This window comes from Syzygium oleosum, unplaced genomic scaffold (assembly GCF_021117445.2).
Source record: "Syzygium oleosum isolate NSW1041296 unplaced genomic scaffold, Sole_v2.1 Sole_v2.42, whole genome shotgun sequence".
Lineage (NCBI taxonomy): Eukaryota > Viridiplantae > Streptophyta > Magnoliopsida > Myrtales > Myrtaceae > Syzygium > Syzygium oleosum.
The window spans coordinates 570,476-594,535 of record NW_026607526.1 but is presented as its reverse complement, the minus strand read 5'-3'; the positions used below and the strand labels follow the sequence as shown (position 1 = coordinate 594,535).

At 39.2% G+C, this 24,060-nt stretch overlaps 2 protein-coding genes across 3 annotated transcripts; one reads left to right on the top strand and one right to left on the bottom strand.

The window, feature by feature from the left end:
* Window positions 1-1,088: 1,088 nt before the first annotated feature.
* Window positions 1,089-8,731, bottom strand: LOC115689450 (nonsense-mediated mRNA decay factor SMG7-like). 2 transcript variants are annotated; one of them, XM_056306215.1, is made up of 8 exons: window positions 8,559-8,731; window positions 7,054-7,191; window positions 6,370-6,978; window positions 6,141-6,263; window positions 4,445-4,659; window positions 2,446-4,362; window positions 2,236-2,355; window positions 1,089-1,628 (listed from the first exon to the last, which is right to left on the bottom strand). In XM_056306215.1, the coding sequence occupies exons 2-6, from the start codon at window positions 7,117-7,119 to the stop codon at window positions 2,469-2,471; spliced, it is 2,907 nt and encodes a 968-aa protein (XP_056162190.1). In that variant the 5' UTR covers window positions 7,120-7,191; window positions 8,559-8,731; the 3' UTR covers window positions 1,089-1,628; window positions 2,236-2,355; window positions 2,446-2,468. The 2 variants fall into 2 exon arrangements, with proteins under 2 accessions (XP_056162190.1, XP_030471343.2); XM_030615483.2 differs by having other exon boundaries at window positions 7,054-7,156.
* Window positions 8,732-12,281: 3,550 nt separating this feature from the next.
* LOC115689449 (nonsense-mediated mRNA decay factor SMG7-like) lies at window positions 12,282-19,767 on the top strand. Its single transcript, XM_030615482.2, has 8 exons — window positions 12,282-12,427; window positions 13,005-13,108; window positions 13,184-13,792; window positions 13,895-14,017; window positions 15,703-15,920; window positions 16,001-17,929; window positions 18,020-18,149; window positions 18,948-19,767. The coding sequence occupies exons 2-6, from the start codon at window positions 13,043-13,045 to the stop codon at window positions 17,904-17,906; spliced, it is 2,922 nt and encodes a 973-aa protein (XP_030471342.1). The 5' UTR covers window positions 12,282-12,427; window positions 13,005-13,042; the 3' UTR covers window positions 17,907-17,929; window positions 18,020-18,149; window positions 18,948-19,767.
* Window positions 19,768-24,060: the final 4,293 nt, after the last annotated feature.

The window sequence follows — 24,060 nt, the reverse complement described above, 5'->3', positions numbered from 1 at the left end:
TTTCGATAAAAACGTTTTTGTTCGTGCTGAGGTGGAGCTGGGCACGTTTTGCCAATATTGGAGTGTACGTCTTGTTTTGCCTCTTATGTGTGGTGGACTGCCATTCTACTACTAATAATACTGCATGATGACTTGGTGAGTCCATTTTGAATTTTTGAATTTTGACTTTCTTTCAAGTGCTTCGTTTACTCTCTTTTTTTTTTTTTGGTAATTTCCTGTGCATCAATTGTTTAAAAGATTAACTATAGAGAAGATAAGTAAATCCTTACCTTTTTTCTAATATTTTAGTAAAAATTAGTATTGAAAAAATTACACTTATTCTATTTATTCTATTAGATGATATAAGAAGTGCAATAAGAGGATATAAGAAGTGCCAATTAAAAGCTTAGATGCCGCTTTTTTGTACTTCTTCTTTTTTATTTTGGCGTAGTTCCTTTTTTTTTTTTGGTTGAAATTTTGGCTTACAGAAAATTTTGGCGTAGTTTTTTCTTTTTGTCAAAAAAATTTTTCAATTATACTCAAAAGTCATGATTCACATCTACCAGCGAAAGGTCCGATTGCCTCTTCCCATCTCCCAACGCCATCACCGTCACCGGATTAGATCTGCTCCTTCCTTGGCCGTGGCAAAGAAAGGTGGATCGCGGTGATTAATGATAGATCCAAGACAAGTTTACATTGATGTCTCCTTGGCACCAGTCGAGATAGATGACGATGGACCATATCTGAAACCATCATCACAGATTCGGTAGGACACAGCAAGAAATGAAACTATTCTGCCAAATGACAACATGTCCTTTTTGTCATCGGTTATCAGCAGAGTCAAGCACCTGTCAACGATTAAAGATCCCATACACGAGTTCTCTCGAGAGACAGAGAGAGCCCAAGAGCTCGCTACGAAACTATCGAAGCAGCTCAGAGAAGCATGAGACCCGATTCTAGGCCGAATTCGAAGAGCCTAGAATCCGGAACAGCATGTCAGCAATCGAATCAACACAAAACAATCCATGTGTCTAAACAATTATGTGACAATATATATAGATGCGTACGTCCATAAGGAAAAGCATGACGCAGACAGACGTGCCGACACCAATAAAGAAGAGAGTACGAGGACTTTATTGTGTGCTGAAGACCTGGACTCCAACAACGGCAAGACAAACCAATAAGTCTTCTATCTCAAGTTCTTCAAACCACTAAAGCATATATGGAAATGCAGATACTCGGTTCCAGACACATCATCTATCCATCACTCAGACTCGACCCCATCACATAGCTCTCGATGGGATTATTCTCATCAGATACCCCCCCGGCACAGGCCGGACAGTGCCAAAGTCACGACTGGAGCTCTCAAATTTCTGACAAGCTGGTCCAACAAAAGGGGTCCCCCGTCGCAAACTGCCAAAACTAGATGCCCAAACTCATCATGGTGACGACCCAGAAGAACAGAGAGCATGCCATCCACATTCCATCATCCAGATATAATAATAATCCCAACAATTAATGATCTCGGTACCCAACATATCTTGACCACGGTTACCAGAAGAAGCAACCGCTTACAACCTGGCATTATAAAAATGTCCGAACTCCTCAAGATTTCCTCCTGAGCTTCAAAGCTTGGCTTACCTGTTCAACTGATGTAGGAAGAGTCACAGTCAAGACAAGAACAAACTCAAAAAAGAAAGAAATGGAACAAAGCCTGCTGTACTAAATTTGTATGCAAAATTGGTGTACTAAGCATGTGGCGGACTCTTATTATAACTCATGTGTTTTAAATGTCCACTCGTAGTCTGGCACAACATTTGGTCTATCCATTTTGTAAACTAGTCTTCATATACCTAACATTATTCAGAACATAAACTTCTGGATCAGAGGGAATTCAGCTATCCCTAACTCAAATCAAGAAAGGCATGTCTCTGCCTAACAATTACACAAGATAAAAAAGAAAGCCAAAAACAAGTGACTGCATTGAACATATGCAACAACTACTAACTTGTCCTATAAATAGATAATGCTGACACGATCAACTTTAGCATGCAAAACCTAGTTTCTCAAGGCATTTTTTTTTTCCCAGGATGCAATTCATGATGCCTATTTAGTGAAGTCATTGATGATTCTCTCGGTCATCTGGCTCCCTTTTACTAATCTGCTAAGTTTATTAACCAACCAAAGCCTAATGTAATTGGTAATTCTCATTTCCCGGGGGTTGAAACACAGTAATTGTGAACAAAGAAATCTCACTTGCTAAGTAGAACTTCCAATCTAAAAGCCAAGGCCATCCACACTCCAACACAAACTTAGCATTGATAGATCCGCCTAACTGGAGCTTGATATGGCAGAAGGGTCTCACCAATATCATTCCTGACAAAAACAAATACATTATCATGTCCGCACTCCATAAGTTAGCAGATGGACCACAAACTCCAAGAGTTATTGTAAACTTAACCATACCGCAACATGCCGTCACATTGATCTCACACAAAATGATGACCTGTCCAGACTGGTCCTTGGTACTGCTCTGGCAAAGGACCAAGCTGTGGGTTCCCATTAATTATTTGCTGAGGTTGCTGCATCTGCTTCGGACACTCCACAGTCTCGTGATCATGCCAGCCTTTATGAATTTCCATTTGGTGGACTGATGGAACTTGCTTTCCTGGAAACGGGAAGCTGACCGTCCCAATTGAAGCAGCACTGCTACTAATGGGCGGTAAGTTTGCAAAAGATGAATAAGAGATGGAATTGTCCCCGATGCCCCCGAATGCAGAAGACATCTGATACCCATCCAACCAGCTATAATTGTCCAACATTTGGTTCTGATAGCTCAGGTCTAAACCAGAAAAGGGTCCATTGGCCTGCTTAGGAACAGCATTAAAACCAGGGGGAGGGCCAATATGTCTGAGTGGCCTAGCAACTGGTTTCTTCTTCAAACCTACAGGAGAAGGAGATGATGGCTTCGGAGCCAATGCATCAACACTAACTCCAGAAGACATTAGAGAATTATATATAGATGAAGGAACCACAGCATCTGGAGCATTTGCCTGATTTAGAAACAAGCTGTCGCTCTTAATAGCAGATTGTCTGTTCGGAAATGAATTAACAGCAGGGAAAAAGTTGACGGTGTTCTCATTGATCTCAGAATGTGCCAGATGCCCATTCTCCAGCATCCTTAGATCTTTGAAGCTATTAGACAGCAAAGTTTCTTCTGTCAACCAATTTAAAGTATGAGATTTGACAGGCTGTAGATTACCAGTAGAAATGGGATTCCACGAAAAAGCATCTGAAGTGGTCATATGCAGAGAGTTGTCAGGAGGGGCTGACATTGAAGCAACTGAAAAGGGTTGACCGCTTCCAAAGACATTTTTCTGCGGCTCCAACATCTTAGAAGAGACCAAATTTTGAACAGCAGTATCTGTTTGCTTCTCTGCTGCTGTCGGCTTAAAAACAATCTCTTCATCCTCCTCTTCCCCTTCCACATATAGCTGAGAATTCGACAGGAACTCTTCCGATTTCACAGCCGTTTGTGCTCCATTTTCTAGCAACATGTCATTTGCCTTAGGCACAGTAGAATCAGGAAGACGAATGTCCTCTGCTGACAGTTGACTCTCAACACCAATGACAAATTTCTTAGCCTTTGAGTCATACCAAACTGTTTCGTTATTGATTTTAACCCCTCCTACAAGCACTTTCCCAGCTGCAAGAGTCCTTTTAACACGAGCATTTTTTTCCTTGATCCCTTCGCTTCCAAAAGAATGCTTTCTTGAAAAGTCCAAAATGGTTTGTGCAGGAACAAGCGGCAGAAATCCTCTCAATTCAAAATCTTCACACAAAGCCAGCCGGTTTCCAGTTTCCCCTTCTTCATATCTGCTCATGTTATCAAAGCAACTTTCATCATCACAGTCATCTATGGACATCGACCCGATCGACAAAAGCTTATTCATAAGAGAGACATAGCGACTCCACAAATTTGATCTAACAGTTGCCTGCTTCTCATCAACATCGCCGCCCATGGCAACATCAGGATAAGATGCCAACCATTCCACAAAGACCAAAATGCCAGGTAAGAGGTAACTCAAAGAAGGATCGCGAACTTGTTCGCATCTCTCCATCACTAGTCCCATGATCTCAAAAACCGCAGTCAATGCATTCTGAAGCAGTACAGCACGCTGAACAATTTCGGCATAACTCTGGCCTTCACTCTCGCGTTTCACGTTATGAATAGTATATATAAAGATAGACACAAGCCTGACAAAGAAAAGACCATTCTCTACAGCATCATTTCCAAAACTCATCTCTTCTTCAGGCCCAGATGACATAAGATCACGTAAACCAGTGACAACCAAAGAGAGGACTTCCGCAAAGGTCTCCAAGCTACACCAAGAATGCCAATATAAATAGCAAATACACCATGAAAACAGCAAAAAGCATAAGAATTACTAATAAGCACTTATACCTTGTTCGAGTGAACAGAATTCCATTTAGACGGACAAAATGGATGCAAAGTGAGTTGTACGTATCATGGGTGTTGGAGTTACTTTCTTTGAAAGTTGCAGCTTCAGCAACAGTATCTTTAGATGCAAGCTTGGCTTTCTGTCCTCTCACTTTTCCAGCAGACCGAATTATAGAACTTTTAGCATCCCCATGCAGTAGAGAGAAACTCTGACGATTCTGACAATTCAAAAACAGGTAAAAACAAAGATGTCTACTAACTTTTCCCCAGACACACCAACAAAAGGCACCATAAATAAGTACTTGCTAAAAATAAGCAATGCCGACATAAAAACCAGACAATTTCCTAGCTTGTTTGGCTAAGTTCTACAATCTCATCATACAGTTTTAGTTACATATGCAAAATGCTTATCAAATTAAGTGAAAACCCGAGAAATTTGTCACCCTAACAAATAAATAAATTATAGCAATGAACATCTCCAAATGCAAAATGTTTTTCAAAGTGCCATCTTTCAGTAGGCAACTATAATAACTGCATCTGGACTCCAAAACTGTGGAAGTGCACGGCCTTCCGAGTGACTACAGAATAATGAGATTCCCCATTAATGCACATGTTAACACCTTTCCAGCTGATATTTGGATCATTGTAGTTGTATCTTTATGCAAACTCCCCTTAAATAAAAATTATTATTTATGAAACCCAGATGTTCTAAACAGCTCATGAATGTTCAAAAAGTGCATTTTTTATATCCTTCATACCTGAGACCATGATCATTAAGGATTCTTATAATCAATTCAGTAGAGTACAATACTGAGCATGGTTAAGACTGATCCCGCGTAGATCCAGGTGGGATCGCGATTCTACCCCCAATACTAAACGTCCCACTTTAATTTGAAATTAGGCCTTTTCAATACTTCTGGAGAGTGGTGGTGCAGGAGGAGAAAGGAATGGCATCTCTCAATGCCATAATACAAAAATAATGTCTAAAGTCTCAATGCCCAAAACCCATCATGCTCTCAAAACAAGCTTTTAGGCCCATTTAAAAAGGTAGAAAAAGAAAATCAGAAGCATGCCACGAGAATAAACTTTGAGAGATGCCATTTTCTTTCTCCTCCTATACTGGCACTCTCCAATAATATGACAGAGAAACCCATATCCATTTCATTTCTTTTTCTTCACACCACTCTACTGGTAAGCAGCATCACCATCTCACCATCTCCAGTTCTTCCTCTTTGAATTTTATCTAGAGCATCTGATTATGGGTTTGTCATATATATTGTTGTTTATCCTCTATGTGGTTAGATTGTAAGTATGCTTCTTTGAGATATATCTCTCTTGACAGTCCTTGACTTCTCTCTAAGTAAGAGCTCTATATTTGAGCTTTGTTCCTCTTTCTAAAGGTTAATATGCAAGTAACTGACTATTTGTACATATAGTCGTCTCAAGTTGCTTAATTTGTTGCACCCTAAAATCCTTGATCAGATCTTACTTTCAATCCACGAATAACCAAGAAAATCTTAGGACCCAATCCTAACAACTTCTCAAGACTTGATACAATAAACATCAGAAAAGAAGATAAGAAATGTAACGTCTATGAGATTGTTGTATCACACGACATAAATTCAATATTATGAGGAACTAAACCTACAGAAATGACATGCTAGAATGTCAGGACTTCATTGTATAATGAAAGGAATACCTTTTCGAAGGCAACAATCAAGTTGTCCCTTGCAGTAGAACATGGGTTATCCACAGCCAAACTCCGGAAATATCGGTAAACAGTCAGCAAATCGTCCCCAGAATAAGAAGCTAATATCGCAAGCTGAAAAGGAAGCAATTTGACACATATAATCATCCAGAAAGCACTATAAAGCTGAGCAATTCGCCTCAATCAAACGTCGTTAAATTATTCATAAAGAAAGGGAGACCTGATGATGGGGATTCCCAATAGACGGCCAAAGAGATGCAGCTTGGAGATAGTAACTTGAAGCTGCTGCATACTCACGAGATTTTGAGTCAGGCTCTCCATACAGACCTTTGTAGCGTGCAAGGTCACCCAAGTAAATCAAGCAACGGTGACAAGATATCAGAACCCTTTTTACATCTGCTGATTTTTTTCCATCTTTCTCGGACAAAAGTCTGCTGTCTACCTCCTCAGAGAAGTAACCAAGAGGGAGACCATACTTTGACCTGATTTTCAAGATCAAATCATGATAGAACCCAGTTGCTTCGGAAAGAAAAGTCTTAAAATGCAGTCTTATTTTCGTTATTCGATCTGGACGAGAGGAGGGTCCTTTCCCATTGACCGATGCATTTGAATTTGCAGATGCTTGAGCAGCACTGTAGTGTGCTCTCAATTCCTCAATTTTCTTGTAATGCAATTGCCATAGAGCATGCTCGATGTTGTGTTTCTCCGAAAATGTATGATCCTCAAGAATTATTGCTTCATAGTTCTCACGCATCTGTTGCCATACATTTGGGTCAGATGGAATTCGTGCCTGGGCAGACTTCCGACGCCTATTATCCAACTCAATGTTCTGTACAAAGGGGCATGCATCAAAATGCAAGACCGCAAGTACTGTAAGCAGATATAATTAGGTAAAGAAAAGTACCTTTTCATAAAGTCGTCCTGCGCGCTCCCAGGACGGAGCAGGCATATTATCCGTCTCTATGATCATTATCCATCCACATTAACACCGCTCGCCTTCTAGTTTGCTTCATTGCCATGCACATCCCGAAACACATATGAGCTTAAAATGACCAAGAATAATTGATGATTAAATGTAATACAGAAACATTTATGCAGTGACACAGCTGCTTGGTGGTGGTTAAATGAAAGTGTAATAGCTAATTTGTGAGAAATTCATGCTGCACCATGAAATAGCATCATCAATTGAATGCATGAGATGTAGACACGGATTTTGCAATCCCATAAATGTCTATTAAAAGCAACCAGATATTTTTCATTTGAACAAACTAACCAGAAGAGACACCAAATACCGGATGGTGACTATGTAGACCGAGTCCGATACTCTTCAAACAGGACCAAGAAGCACAAAAAATGGCATGGCACGATCAAGCAACAACTTCCCTATAACGCTATATTCAGTAGATGTGATTGGAAAGGAAATGAAGGGGTTCGAACAAGTACAGAAAAAAAGAAAGAGAAAGGAAATATAAAAACTAAGTTTATGATATTGTTCGGATGCAAGCAACAGAAAGGAATAGAAAATAATGAATCATGACTATTGTGTCCTTTTGTGCATTTAAAATAACGTACAAGTGAGAAAGAAGAAAGAATCATTTAATGAAAGCACCAATCCTTCCGCATCATTCCATTTTCGGACGGATACACATAAAATTAACTACGCCTAATCTTTCCGAATCCTTTCCTTTTCTTTCCTTTCCGTTGCCTTCCCTCCATCCAAACAAGTAAGCATATTTAAAATCCTCTCTCTGCCTTCTCAATCTCCTCTTAACGAACATAGTGTAAACTTATAGAACGAGATTAATCAGAATAGTAACAAAACCTCAACAATCGACCCACCGCTCGAACGAAGTTATACCATAATTATTGAGAAAAGCACCAACCACAGACCAACCACTAACGTCAGTTGGCAGGGTGCAATGCACCGCGACACGAGGGCCACACATCTCATCCTGCAAATCAACATCTCATCCTGCAAATCACTTTCGACCTTCGGGCGATCAACACAGACAATACTGCTAAACGCATCACGTCTCGCCGTCAACCCTATCGCGCAATATTCGATCAATGTCCATCTCTATCAATCAAACAACAAAGTGAACCCGCTACTATCGAAAAGCTCAATTCCGGCAGCTGTTTCAAGGGGCGGGCGGGCGGGCGGGTGATCCAACGGCAAGCTAAACCGAACGGAGAGAAAGAACACCAGCGCCCAGGACACACGAAACCGACGGCGGCGGACACGATTTCCTCCGAGAATCCGCACGCGAAAATCGAAAAGAAAAAACACAACAAGCGCACGCCGCGAGCGAGGGATTCCGACATTCAAAGTCAGCAGACGCGACCGCAAATCGGAGGAGAACAGCAGGCGAGGGGGAGATCGTCGATAGCACGAACCGAAATCGAGCTTACCTGGTTGGCGGCGGCGCCGGCGGGGCCAGATCGGAGGAGACGGGGAGGATCGGAGACCCGGCGCGGCGATGAGAGAGAAAGTGGCTTAGAGAGAGAAAGAGGGGGAGGACGAATCTGGATTGCGGAACGAGAGAGGGCTTTTCTACGGTCCTCGGAGAGGGTGAGAAGACCGCCCTCCGAAGGTCTTCGTTTTTATACTATTTATTTATTAATTAATTATATTTGTCTAAATCACAAACGTTTTATCCAATAAAAAATTTAAAAAAAAACAAAAAAGCACTCGGATTGTGTATGCGAAAAACAAATTGTCGGGAAAAAAAGGTGATTAGGTGAAGATTGGAGCTATCTAGGAAAATTAACTGAGATTATTTTAGGTTGACAAAAAAAATCTGAATTTGAACTTCCAAGGCATTAGAGATATAAGGAATTGCGTTATTATTATCTTGACTTATATTTTAATTGCGATGCTCGGGAAATTCAAAAGGAAAGGTATAAAGCAAAGTGCTGCAGAACCATTTTAAGCACGGGATCGGACAAATGTGATTGGATTTGATCCGCCGGTACCACCCATGACGGGATTCTTCGGGCGTTTTCAGCAGTACGCAATGCATTATAATGAGCGGGTACTAATATTGCATAAGTTTTAACGGAATTTAATAGAAACTACTGAATTTGTTTTCCCATACAAGGAGAAAGTTGCTTCGGATTGCAAAATACAAAATTTGTCTTGAAATCGTATTCGCATGCCGGTTTAAATGCCCGAATTTGTCAAGAAATAAAATAAAACAAAACAAAAACAATACCACGTGGACCATTTTTTGTAATCATCCCTAATTTGTGCAAGATAAGAACTTGTAGATAGAAATTATGAACCCTATGCTTGAAGGAGTCTTATCATGATTAACACATTTCCTACCATAAACTACCATATATAGCCAGACATAAGATTCTTCTCCATAAATCTGCATATTTCCAAACATGAGACCTTGATACCATAAATTTAACATATTTTACCAGAAATAGATATTTTAGGTATTTATTAGTACATTATCATAAATGGGGAATTTCACTCCACGATGAGATATTTCACCATAAAAAATCAAATCCATGTATTAAGAGTTACAAAATGATGATTTTTCCATAATAGACATTACTTTATTGCATACGAGATTATTGTACAAAGCAGAACTGAAAACTCCATTTAATAGAAATTTAGTTACCAATAAAACGATATTACTATGAGCAAGAACTTTCTACTACAATGTTACACTTTCCTACATTACATACTAGTCTATCGCGGATAGAACTCTTCGTAAAGTTGCATAGATTTACCAAAAAAATTGAGAGCTATGCCACGTACGGGTCGATTTCCAATCGAGATAATGGCATGATTTGACCATGACTGAATGTTTTGATAGGATTAGTTGAATTTCGGCACGATCCAATCAAACTTTGTCGGATGTGATTTTTAAGCTCTGAAATAACGGTACCACTAAACTTTAAAAGGGAATAAGAGAAACCGACTTGGCCTTATAAAACCCGAATTTCGAATTTGTTGTCAAACTAAAACTTGCAAAACAAGCAAATTGTTCCATCTCTCTATTACTTCCAAAGAGAAATCCTCACTCTGTCTCTCAATAAGAAAAGCGACAGGTTTTCATTGTCTTAATAAACTTCTTTGCTCTCATGGTCAAACGCGTTGACTATTGGTATGCGATGTTGACTATTTAGTATTTATTTTTCCTTTTCTTTTATTTAATTTAATTTTTAGGACCTTTGGGGGATGTTTAGGTGAATGGCCCTATTTTTTTCTTTTGGTAATTCTTGTGACATGATAAGGTGATTTATGTGTATAACCGATGGAGTCGTCGCCATTCACCGGCCCATATAGACCGTGGTCGGTCGTTACGATATGATGAAGCCAATGCGCCGGTGGTGGCCCGGACCAACCACCAAAGATAGAAGTTTGGAGCCGCCTCGGTCGTGGGCTATAACCCCAAAAGGCATTTTACTGCATTCGAGCTATCAATAAAAAAGGATTAAGCGAGTATTTTTTAAATATTTGTTCACCAATATTGTATCGTCGACGAAATATTTTTCACCGAAATTTATTTTTCATTTTTTATTAAGAGGATATGGGTGCTGTGGCAACAAGAAATTTAATTGATGATGAAGTAGAGAACACTTTGTCGAATTTAATCGACGACAAAGCCAGACGATAGAGAGATACAAAATTGGAATACAATCAACAACGAAGATTTAAAAAACACAACTAAGATACAGGCCAGAAGTTAATTAGCAAAGAGATATCTGAAATTATGACCAAAGTATGAGACTTGAAAAATATTTAAATTGTGGAAACTAAAGAAAAGATAAATTTACGAGTGCGTTGAGTCCTATGATTGATTGACAGGATTTACAAAAAGTACGCTTGGGGTATTTATAATAGGCGGTTGCAACTTTGGAATTAAAAAAAAAAATGGACAACTTACTAATGGTGGTTTACTAAACTTGCTTCAAGAGCACTTATCCAAAAGAAGTTAAACAATCCTAAATTAATGAATATGGACATAACCACCCGTCGTTCTCTTCTTGTTGATTGCTCGCCGATGCCAATGACTTTGTCGACAAACTTCAATGCTCTTGTCGATAACTTCCTAATGTATTGTCAATGACTTCACCGACGAGGTGTCGATTCCATTCAAATTATCAATAAGTATGTTCATAATTTTATTCTCACTAATTAAGTATATCACTTATCAATAATAACCAAAAGTCGGTCATTTTTCGGTTTAAATAATACTATAATAAGAATTTTATTGATTATGCCAAACAGAGTTATTTTTAAGGCCTTTGCCACAACGATAAAAAATTAAGGGAAAATAACACAAACGGTCCATGAACTTTGGCATAATATGCAATTTGATCCATGAACTTTTAATTTGTTTAATGTAATCCCTGAACTTCAACCTAATGTTCAATGTGGTCCCTGAACTTTTAATTTGTTCAATTTAGTCCCTAAACTTTTTGTACATATTCAATTCAGTCTCTGAACTATATGAAAATGTTCAATATACTCATTAGGTTAAAGTTCAGGGACTGCATTAAACAATTAAAAGTTTCTGGATCAAATTGCATATTAGACTAAACTTCATCAACTGTTTGTGTCATTATCCCAAGAACTAACATATCGAGCCCGTTTAACAATGAAATATGTGATTTTCAAAGCATTGATTATGCATGTCACGAGCAATATTATGGTCCGACATAATAAGAATTTTAATTATTTTTTTTATTTAATTACTCGACAGGCTGTGTAAATCCAATTTTCACAAAAATCCACAACGATTAGAAGAATACCGATCATTCCGGTTGAATTGAAGCAGACGTATGGAGTGACGATGTGTTGACGTTAGGCGGTGTTTGACCCGCCGACCCTTCCAGCCGAACCCGACGACTCGCCGTTTCGGACCTTCCCACGCTCCAATGTCACGAAGACTCCGCCCATTTTTCCTTTTCGTTATTTTTTTAGCTCTTTTGCCCTTTCGAATTAACAACGGCTCGGATTGACCGGTGGAGAAAGCCATCGAGGGGCTCAGATCTCTCGATGTTGGGGGGTGGGGGCAACCGGTCGAGGAGGTAAGAAAGCGTCGGCGGTAGAGGGATCTGAGCGGTCGAGATTGAACGCTGGCGACGATCCAACGGCTGGAGAGATCTCCTGCGACGACCATAGAAAGTCGCTCTCCAGACTTCTTCTATTCCGCCTCGTTTTCCTCCTCCTCCTTCTCCCATGGCCGTGCCGGATTTTCGCCTCGCTGGTGCGATTCTCGGCGAACCCTAAGCTCGCCGAACCGCGCAGGCGAATTCAGGTAAGTCGATTTCGGTTCATCTTTGCGATCGCTTCTCGATCTTCGTTTTCCGGATTCTTCTGGCTCGAAGCTGTTCGGTTTTTCAATTTGCATCTGGGAAATCGGGGGGGAGGAGGGGCGAGGGGCGGGGCGGGCGGGGGTCTCGCGATTGTAGCCGTGGGTTTTCTGAGCTCCGCACGATGGGATCGCCTGAAATAGCGACCCGGACGAGGGCCGGCGGCGATCTCGCCTGACCGAATTTAAGGTTTGGCAATAGTGGCGGCTACGGTTATCATGCGATGATGTTTGTTGGCCGTTGGTTTGTGTCCGAATCAACGTTATCTGGTAGGTGTTCGAAGCTGTAGGCGAGCTGTGGAATTTGTGTCCGAACCTTGTGCATATGATTGGTGGCGGTGATAGTCCATATCGCAGCATCAAATTCTGTTGAATTAGCAGTTTAAGCTGCATTTAGCCCCACGAAACAGCTGCGACGCCGCATCGCCGTTTCTTTATTACCTTTAAATCGTCAAGTATTCTTGGTCATTTTGAACTCATATGTTTATTTTATTTTTTTTTGTGAATTTGCATGGCTTTGAAGCAAACAAGAAGGCGAACAGTGTTGATGTTTGATGGATAATGATCGTACAGATGGATAGCACGCCTGCTCCATCCTGGGAGCGTGCACGTCGTCTTTATGAAAAGGTTTTCTTCTTCACCTACTTCTTTGAGTGGTCTATTGCTCGTGTTTCCGTATATTGACGCATGCTCTTGGTGCAGAACATTGAGTTGGATAATAGGCGTCGTAAGTCTGCCCAGGCACGGATTCCATCTGACCCGAATATATGGCAACAGATGCGTGAGAACTATGAAAAGATATTCCTTGAGGATCATTCATTTTCTGAGAAGCACAATATCGAGCATGCTCTGTGGCAATTGCATTACAAGAAAATTGAGGAATTGAGAGCTCACTATACTGCTGCTCAAGCATCGGCTAATTCAAATGCATCACCGAATGGGAAAGGACCCTCCACTCGACCGGACCGAATAACAAAAATAAGGCTGCAGTTTAAGACTTTTCTCTCCGAAGCAACCGGGTTCTATCATGATCTGATCTTGAAAATCAGATCAAAGTACGGTCTGCCTCTTGGTTACTTCACTGAGGATGCAGACAATGGACTTTTGTATGAGAAAGATGGAAAAAAATCTGCTGATGTGAAAAAAGTTTTAATATCCTGTCACCGTTGCTTGATTTATTTGGGTGACCTTGCACGTTACAAAGGTCTGTATGGAGAACCGGACTCGAAAGCTCGTGAGTTTGCAGCAGCTTCCAGTTACTATCTCCAAGCTGCATCTCTTTGGCCGTCTATTGGGAACCCCCATCATCAGGTTTTTTTAATCAATTACCCAACAAAACTTTGAGAGGGGTGAATTGCTAGACTTTCTAGTGCTGTCTGGATGTTCATATGTAACAAATTTCTTTCTCTGCAGCTTGCTATATTAGCTTCTTATTCTGGGGACGATTTGGTAACTATTTACCGATATTTCCGGAGTTTGGCTGTGGATAGCCCATGTTCAACAGCAAGGGACAACTTGATTGTTGCCTTCGAAAAGGTAGTCCTTAAGATAAATGCATCCCTTACATGCTACAAAAGTAATTCTACAGGTTTATTTTCTCAAATTATTTAGTTTATGTTGTGGGTTTGATATCTCAACTTATTGAGTTCATGTCATGCCAGTCTAAGAGATGTTACATATCCTGTCTTCTTTTCTGATGTTTATATTATCACATCATGAGAGAGGTTATTTATGATCTGGATCCCTAGTAAGTTATGGTTTTATTCATGGATGGGCAGTAGGATCTGATCAAGGATCATAGGGTGCTACAAACTAAGCGACTTGTGATGCTTATTCAGACAGAGAGTCAATTATCTGCATACTAACCTTAAGAAAAGAGAAAGGAGGCTTAAAAATTAGAGCTCAATATTTAAGAGGAGTTGAGCTGCATACAAGAAAGACATCTTAAAGAGTTACGCATACAACTGAATGGGCATTAAAGATGAACAAGCATCTATATCTATAATACAGCATATTGACACGACAAACAGTAAGCGGATGCACTGGAGAAAGGAAGAAAGAATTCAAAGAGGAAGAACTGGAGATGGTGATGTTGATCAATAAGTGGTGTGATAAGAAACAGAACAATATACAAATGGACTAAACTAGGGGTGTAAGTGAGTCAAGGTACTTGTGAGCTACTCAGATTTTGACTCGCAATTTACTCAATACTTGGCTCGATTCTTTCAAGTTCGAGTTAAGTTCAAGGAGTTTGAGTACTTTCTTGAGTCATTTTGAACTTGAAAATGCTTGAATCAAATATCTCGCAGGCCTAATCGAATAAGTGTATTTTTATCTATCTCGAACTGTACATATTTATAATTGTAAATAGATTCAAAAGATTATTTATTTTTCAATCACATTGTATTTACAGAATTCAAAAGGCTCAAGTTTGAAAAATTGAGCCCAAATCAAGTTGGAGCCTTGAACTTTGGAGTCTGTATGAGCTCGAGTATTGAACTGTTTTGACTCAACTTTACTCGATTACCCCCCTATATTGGACTGTCAGATTATTGGAGATTGTGGTGCAGGAGAAAGAAATGGCATCGCTCAAGTTCTATTCTTGTGGCTCTATTCTGCTTTTCTTTTTTTAGGTGTGTCAAACGGACCTAGAATTTTTTCCCAAGACCCGAGACTTTAGACCCAAATTAGATGTTATAGCCTGGTCTGTCATACTTTTGGATAGTGGCGATACGGCATCCCTCTAGATCTACTCTTGTGGCTTTCTTCTGCTTTTCTTTCTGTTATTGACAAATGGGCCCTAAAGCTTTTTCTGAGAATATGATGTGTGACAGTTCTGAGACTTTAGACCTTATTTAGGTATTTTGTGGTTGAAAAGCCTAGATTTAAAAGAAAAGTTCTGAGACTTTAGACCTTATGTTTATTTATCTATTTTTTTTTTTTAGGGGGGGGGAGGGGGGGGGAGGGGGGGTGTTAGTGTAATGGGTCAACGGTTGACTGCATTTTCTCTTAATTTGAAAAAAAGCCTGTATAGATATGGTCAACTGTATGATAAAGATTGTATTGCTTAGATGAATTTGCTAGGAAATTATTTGTTAAGTAATATCAGCATGCTGAGTTTTCGTGAGAACTGATTCATGGACCTTTGTGTTGGTGTATATATGGAAATTTGGAAATAGTTACTTTGACATCCGTGTTTTTTCCTGTTTTGGAATTGTCAGAATCGTCAGAGTTACTCTCAACTTCATGGAGATGCTACTAAAACTTCTACGGTGCGGTCTGCTGGAAAAGGAAGGGGACAGCAAGCCAAGGTTGGATCTAAAGACACTGTTGCTGAAGCTGCAACTTTCAAGGAAAGTAAAGCCAACAGCCATGATACCCACAAATCACTTTGTATCCGCTTTGTGCGACTAAATGGGATTCTGTTCACTCGAACAAGGTAAATGCTAATTAGCGATTCTTATGCTTTTTACTATTTACATGTTGTGTTTGCTGTTTATTGTGGCATTTGTGATGTAGCTTGGAGACCTTTGCGGAAGTCCTTTCTTTGGTTGTCACTGGTTTATGTGATCTTCTGTCTTCTGGGCCAGAAGAGGAGATGAATTTTGGAAAAGATGCTTTCGAGAATGGACTTTTCTTTGTCAGAATCGTGGCTATTCTTATATTTACCATTCATAATGTGAAACGTGAGAGCGAAGGCCAGACTTATGCAGAACTAGTTCAGCGTGCTGTGCTGCTTCAAAATGCATTCACTGCAGTTTTTGAGATCATGGGGCATGTCATGGAGAGATGTGAACAAGTTCATGATCCTTCCTTGAGTTATCTCTTACCTGGCATTTTGGTTTTTGTAGAATGGTTGGCATCTTATCCTGACGTTGCCACAGGTGGCGACGAGGATGAGAAGCAAGCAACTGCTAGATCAAATTTCTGGAGTTATTATGTCTCTCTTATGAATAAGCTCTTGTCAATGGGGTTGATGTCCATAGATGACTTTGAAGATGAAAGTTGTTTTGGTAACATGAGCAAATATGAAGAAGGAGAAACTGGAAACTGGCTTGCTTTGTGGGAAGATTTTGAGTTAAGAGGATTTCTGCCTCTTGTTCCTGCACAAACCATTTTAGATTTTACAAGGAAGCATTCTTTTGGAAGTGAAGGACACAAGGAAAAAAGTGCTCGCATGAAAAGAACTCTTGCCGCAGGGAAAGCGCTTGTTGGTGTGGTTAAAATCAATGACAAAACGGTTTTGTATGACTCAAAGGCAAAGAAATTTGTTATTGGTGTTGAGTCTCAAATGTCAGGAGAAGACCTCATTCCTCCCATTTCTAATGTTCCTAAGACAAATGATCTGGTGCTAGAAAATGGAGGACATACTTCTGTAAAATTTGTAGAACCTCTCTCGAATTCTCAGCTATATGTGGAAGGGGAAGACGAGGATGAAGAGATTGTTTTTCAGCCTACAGCAATAGAGAAGCAAACGGATACTGCTGTTCAAAATTTCGTTCCTTTGGGGATGTTGGAGCCCCATAAGACTGACTTGGGAACTCATCAACCCTTGTCAATTGCTTCTACATCGGCACCTCTTGATAATTTTCTTCATGTGACTACTTCAGATGCTTTTTCATGGAACCCCATTTCTGCTGGTAATCTGCAACCTATCAATTCACATACTTCAAATTGGTTGACAGAAGAAACTTTATTGTCCAATAGCTTCAAAGATCTAAGGATGCAAGGGAATGGGTATCTTGCACAACCTGAGATCAAAGAGAGCACTGTCAACTTTTTTCCTGTGGCCCATTCAGTTTCCATCAAACAGCCTGCTGTTAATAGCAATGGTTTTTTTCTGAATCAGGCAAATGCTCCAGAAGCTGTGGTTCCTTCATCCGGATATAATGCTTCCAATTCTTCGGGAGTGAGTGTTGATGCTTTGACTGTGAAACCATCATCTGCTTTTCCTGTAGGTTTGAAGAAGAATCCCGTTGCTCGGCCCCACAGACATCTTGGTCCTCCCCCCGGTTTTAATGCTGTTCCCAAGCAAACCCATGGACCCATATCGGGTTTAGACTTGACTGGTCAGAATCAAATGTTGGATGACTATAGCTGGTTGGATGGGTATCAGATATCTTCAGCTATCAAGGGCATCGGGAATAATTCCATAAGTTATCCATCTCATCCAAACTCCCCACAGATAACTAGCAGTGCTGCTTCAGTTGGGACAGTCAGCTTCCCATTTCCTGGAAAGCAGGTCCCTACAGCCCACCAAATGGAATTTCAGAAAGGCTGGCAAGATTATGAGAGTTTGGAGCCTCTAAACCTACAACATGAGAAGCAGATGCAGCAACCTCAGCAAATAATTGACGGGAACCCGCATCTTGGTCCTTTGCCAGGGCAGTACCAAGGATCATGGACAGGTCGTCATCTTGTGTGAGGTCAATGTGACAGCATCTTGTGGTATGATGAACCTTTCATTAACCGTTGGAGTTTGTTGTCGATCTGCTAAACTTACTTAGAGCTAACCTGATAATTTCTTCTTCTTATCAGGAATGATATTGGTGAATACCCTCACCCTTCTTCTGCCCTATTAAACTCCAGTTAGGTGGACCTGTCAATGCTAAGTTTGTGTTGGAGAATGGGTGGCTTTGGCTTTTAGATGGGAAGTTGTACTTAGCAAGTGAGATTTCTTTCTCCCAAATTATTTTGCTTCCCCACATTCTAACAAACCACCCCCCCTCCCCCCCACATATAGATATATAATTATAACAATAAAAATCTGAGAGAGATAGGGGGAAATAGTTTTTTGGTTTAATATTAGGCAATATCTGTGACAGGCCATATCAGTTTTCTGAACAATCAACTATACTAACGGGATATTGTGAATTGACGTCCAAGGAAAAACTAAATGCCATGGGAAACAAGGTTTTGCATGCTGAGTGGATGATGCCGGCATGGTTTATGCACAGGACAAATTAGAACTTGTTGCATTTGTTTTACGCAGTTGCTTGGCCAGAGCATTCTTTTTCCTCTGTCTTTCCTTATGGTTAGACAAAGAGATGGCTTTCTTGATTTAATGTATTGCATGCCTTTTATTCATTAGAAGGTCTACTAAGACTTCTTCCCACAATTGGTACATTAATAGCTGTGATGGACTGCCTGTGGCGTTTGAAACTAACGAGTCATATTCAATATCCAACGAGTTTGCCACATGTCTTGGGCTTTTTTTTGGAAAGCTAAAGGAAGGTGGAGGGATGAAGATTATGGGGAAAATTTTTAAATCTCCTCCTCTACCTGTCAAAAATTTTAGTAACTTTTGAAATTTTCAACACGGATTTTCAGTCCTCCCCTTTCTCTAGCTTTCCAAACTGAGCATTAGTGTATCAATTTTGTGGACCAATCTTAGTATAGCAAGCATTGTTCCGTTTTTCTTTGTTTGAGTTTGTTCTCTTCTTGACTTGGACTGCTCTTGTATCAGTTGCACAGTAAACCAAGCTTTGAAGCAGAAGTTGATCTTGAGGAAGTTGGACTTATTTAAAATGCCAGGTTTTTATGCGGTGCATCTTCTGGTAATCATGGTGAAGATATGTTGGATAGCGAGATCATCAGTTGTTGGGGCTTCTTATATAATCTAAAGAGTCGATGGAGTATGGATGGGGTGCCCGCTGTTCGACTACCTTGTCATGACGGCTTCTGTCCAATGGAATGTGATGAGTTTTGCCATCTCTCTGGTGTTGTCAGCTTCCAACGTGGGATGCATTATATTGGATCGGCCTGTCAGAAACTAGAGAGCTCCAGTTACGACTCTGGTTCTGGTCTATGACGATGCTATTTGATGAGGATAATGCCATGAAGAGTGATGTGATGTGGTCAAGTCTGAGCAAATTGATGTGTCTGGAACTGAGTATGTGCAGTTCCATATGCTTTAGCGGTCTGAAGAATGAGATAGAAGACTTTAAGTTATTGCGTAAGTTGAAGTCAGCTTGAGCTTCAACACAATAAAGTAATGGTACTTTCTTCTTTCTAGCGTCGGCCCGTGTCTTCTCTTTGGTGACATCCGGTAAAATATCGTCGGGCCGTTGTTGCGTCAGCGTCATGCTTTTCTATGGATATTGTTGTCATAGATTTGGTTTGACATGAACTTTCTTATGTTGAATTCGATACTCTGATGGTCTACCCTTTAGATTCCTATTTGGTCTGGGAACAGGTCTCGTGCTTCTCAATGTGTTGTTAGTGCGTGCAACGTGCTACGATGGTTTTTAGCCTGTTCTCCAATTTTCTCTATTTTCTACGAGTAACACTGGCTTGCGATAAATTGTCCTAAACCGTTATATATCATCATGTAGCCTTATAGACCGATCACATGTATAAGTTTTGGTGCCTTAGTCAATCCGAGTTCGTCGATGTTTTCCTCGATCTTCTGCGATCGACGGCGTAGATGGTCTCGTTGGATGGCGGTGTTAAGGTTGCCTTAATCGAATCGAGTCCTCTTACACGTGGCTTGGCATGGGTCGGAATGGACGTAAAATGAATCTGAACACATTGAAGTCGGGTGATGCGACGATGAGTCAGACATTGAGTCTATAAGTTGAACTCTGTATTATATTGGATAAGGACAAGCTTCTGACTTGATTCTTAAGTTAAGGCTCATCCTCAGATGGTCATTATGGAAATATTTATGAGGGTACGGTGGGCAGGTCGATCTTGGTTCATTACAATTCATTGGACCAATAAGTACTGCTTTTTGACTTGACTATATTTTGTCTCTGGTAGCAACTTTAAGATAGGTGGGGGTGGAGGAGGAAAGAAATACAAGAGGTGTCTTAAAAGTTGACCTGAGAGAAATTTTTTATATTTGGTCTTGGATTTTATAAATGGTAGACTTGATTAACAGTGTAGCGATTGATTATCTATGAGAGTTCGTTTTGTAAAAATGATCGTTTAAAATAATTAATTCGTGAAAAATATTTTCATTATCGATAAAAATTTATGTTTAAATATTTTCGTGAATGTTGAAAATATTTTTCGTTCATTCTTTATTGCGAGCGATACGAGCGATCATTTTTACGAACACATTTTTTAAATTATTCATTTTCCGCGAAATAAGCGTGCCTTTACTTTGAACCAGCTATGCAATGTTTCATGTGCATCAAAAGGATAGGACCTCCAAATGTGTGCTGCTGTGTTTGAACTTGAATGGGCAGTGGAATTATTTGAGTGCTAATTTTTGTTATATTAGTATAGACCCGGAAAATTTTTAGTTGCACATGATGTATGTAGACTTAATTATATGTGATCCATCGAATCATAAAGACCCACTTTTGGAACTCACGTGATCCGACGACGATTTAGATTGCTCCCGATGCTGTGTAATAAAGTCTCCTGTGGACCCATGTGATAGAGTGTTAACTGCTATTTTGTACATGTTTTTTTTTTGTTCTGTTGGCATATTTGATTCCTAACCGAGGTGGTGTATTATGACACGATTAGTGAACCACTCAGTCAAATATTGAGGCTACTTCACTTCTAGTATTGCCGGCTTATTTAGAGTGGGGAGAATAGAAATGATGGGGATCCTAAGATTAAGGTACATGACAACACCTCAATGGGTTTACTTATTTTGAGAATTCTAACTATATTGTACATAGGTTTTATTTCATTTGAGGGAGAAATTATCCAATTGATACTAGGCATATTGAACAGGTGCCGATTCAGTCATAAACTTACAAATTTTGTCAATTTAGTTATGAACATTTACGTGAAATTTCGATATAGTCATTTCAGCCATTTTTTCGGAAATTGCCGATTTGCGGTGTGCCACGTAGGACGGCTAGCGATGTGACGTGTCATTAATCGTCATGTCAATTAGAAATATTTGGTCATTTTTTGGTTTCAACACTAAGATAATAAAATATTATGATATCAATTATAATCAATTGAAGATATGTACAATCCAGGGAGATATGTGTATATACACATTTCTGAGAGTTATGGAGAATCAAATAAGATATGGAAAATCTCTTAGATTCTCTAACATCTTGGAGAAATCAATTGTAGTTTGAAGAACAAAAAAAAAATGCCTAGGTAGATTGTCGAAATGGCTTAGTGTGCTGAAAAGAGAACTTGTTGATTCGTGCAGGCTACATAACAAAAAGCTGACGTAACACTTATGTGTTGTCGTGGCTTCTATGCAAGTTATACAACAACATAATGTTGTGACGGATGTTAGTCATAATTGAAAAGGAGAATGACATGAGATGTGATTTGTGCTTCAAGCATGCTCCGGGTGCGCAACCGGGTGCAATATGCATGCAAAATTTCCCAAGAATTGCTTCGCTCTACTAACAAGATAAGAATATGCATAAGAGAGAATTGGATGACTTTTTATATTTTGGTGTTTTATAATAAAAGTACACGAGCCTATATAAGATGATTATTTATGATAATAAAACATTTTGATATCAATTATAATCAATATGGATAAATACCATCAAGAGAGATTTATTTACAATGCTAAAAGTTATGGATAATCAAAGAGAATGCAGAAAATCTCCTAAATATATATTTCTAACATCCTCCAAATTTCAGTTTCCATTTGTGTAGGAACTTTTGTACTTTTTACCTTAATGAACTATCTTGCTTAAAGGAGAGGGAGGAATATTTCAAGATCTTCTTAATTTTTTTGTGAACAAGTAGATGGAAGTATTTTAAAACTGTTTACAAAATTGTTTTCATCTCGTCATTCCCCTTCTTAGAAACAAAGCATAGAAAGATATTTAAGGAGGAGATGCTTCCTTTCATCTTATTTTGAAGGGCACTTGTGACATTTCTAAATTAACTCACTCGAGATATTGTCTGCTTTGTCTGTGCTACATTAAGTCTTATGGTTTTGTCAGCTCCCCCTAAGCACACATAACATTAAAGTTCTAATACTAAACTTGCTATTACGTCAAAAGGTGCCTTTGTGAGTCAAATTTAATTTTCACACACACACACACACACACACACACACACACACACACACACACACACACACACATATATATATATATATATATATATATATATATATATATGGCAGGCATATGCTCTTCTCCTCTTCGGTGTGTAATTTGGTTCATTTTAACCCCTTTCGCCATCCTAAAAGCTTGCTAGAAATCTCTCATTGTTTGAGCTGTAATGCCTCAAAAAGTCACGTGCAACATGTATCTTATCCTAATTATAACTTGTAGTTATTATTAACATACGGAAGCACCAAAAAAAAAATTCACCACATCCCATAGAAGAAATGACACGGGTTTAATTATTGTACATATGTTTCATCTTTTATAAAAATATTGGTAGTTAGTATCTTAATACAATGGCCAAGCAAAGACAAATACAATACATAAGTCCTAAAAAGAGTAAGGGTCACCTATTACTAACATACCACTCCTACGCCCAAAAACTTGCATGTACAAAGGTCAAGTTATTTGCTATGGATTGACAACTTTGCTATCGATACATCATCGTCACTAACAAAAGCCCTCAAAAGTCCAACTAGCTTATCGTCGATATTCTAGTACCAAGCAACAAATCAATGGGGAATCCACTCTTTAAGCCCCATATTGACCCACACGATGGAATTACACTTAGTATATACTACTGCCGATTCAGGTATAAGCACATCTTGATATTCATAATCAAAATACATGGTAACTCCAAACCACAACAATAGAGGGTGATTTGTCCTACAAATTAAAAAAAATAAATGAATGAGCAAAGCTTAGTAAATGAAATCTCAAAGTTTAAGGTAGGGTATTCTCTTGTCACTTAAGCTGGTACCAACAAACAAACGTGAATTCAAGACAAGTACAAAATCACTATGTATGACAAATGCAAAAACAAATGCTTTAGTTTTCCTATTATGATATGCCAATGAAAACCATTAATAACATTGCACAAGATGGTTCACTCAAATGCAAGAGGATAGCATAACATATTATGATGCACGATTATCACCAACTAGTTTATTAATGGACATGTGTGCACATAGACATGCATCATATTCATTATTTCATATCATCCCGAATACTCCTAAAGCATCCCAACACACGGGATCTCTCAACTCCTAGGCATCCTAATAGACAGGATATCTCGACTCTCGAGGCTCCCAAACACTTATAGGGCATCTCAACTCCAAAGCATCGTTACCACCAATATAGGGGCAACAGAACAATTTAACACAATACAATTCATATTTAATCAAATAGTAGCATTGCACATGATAACATTATAATCATATGATCTTCCTTGCATCAACAACAAAATCAACACTATTTTTCAATAATCAACATCTAGTACACAATATCTTTTCATGCAATCATTTTTGATATACAATTACCTTAACATTTCAGTAATCATATCCACGGATAATGATAATGACATACTCACCTCCTTTCATTCTCATCATGCCTTTCATTGATCACATACATGGGTAATGATAATGACATGTTTAACTTCTTTCATTTCTCATGCAAACAATAATTACATGCACTTCAACACATATACCCTCATTTTCTTCTCATCATGCTATTTTCAATGTAATAAAA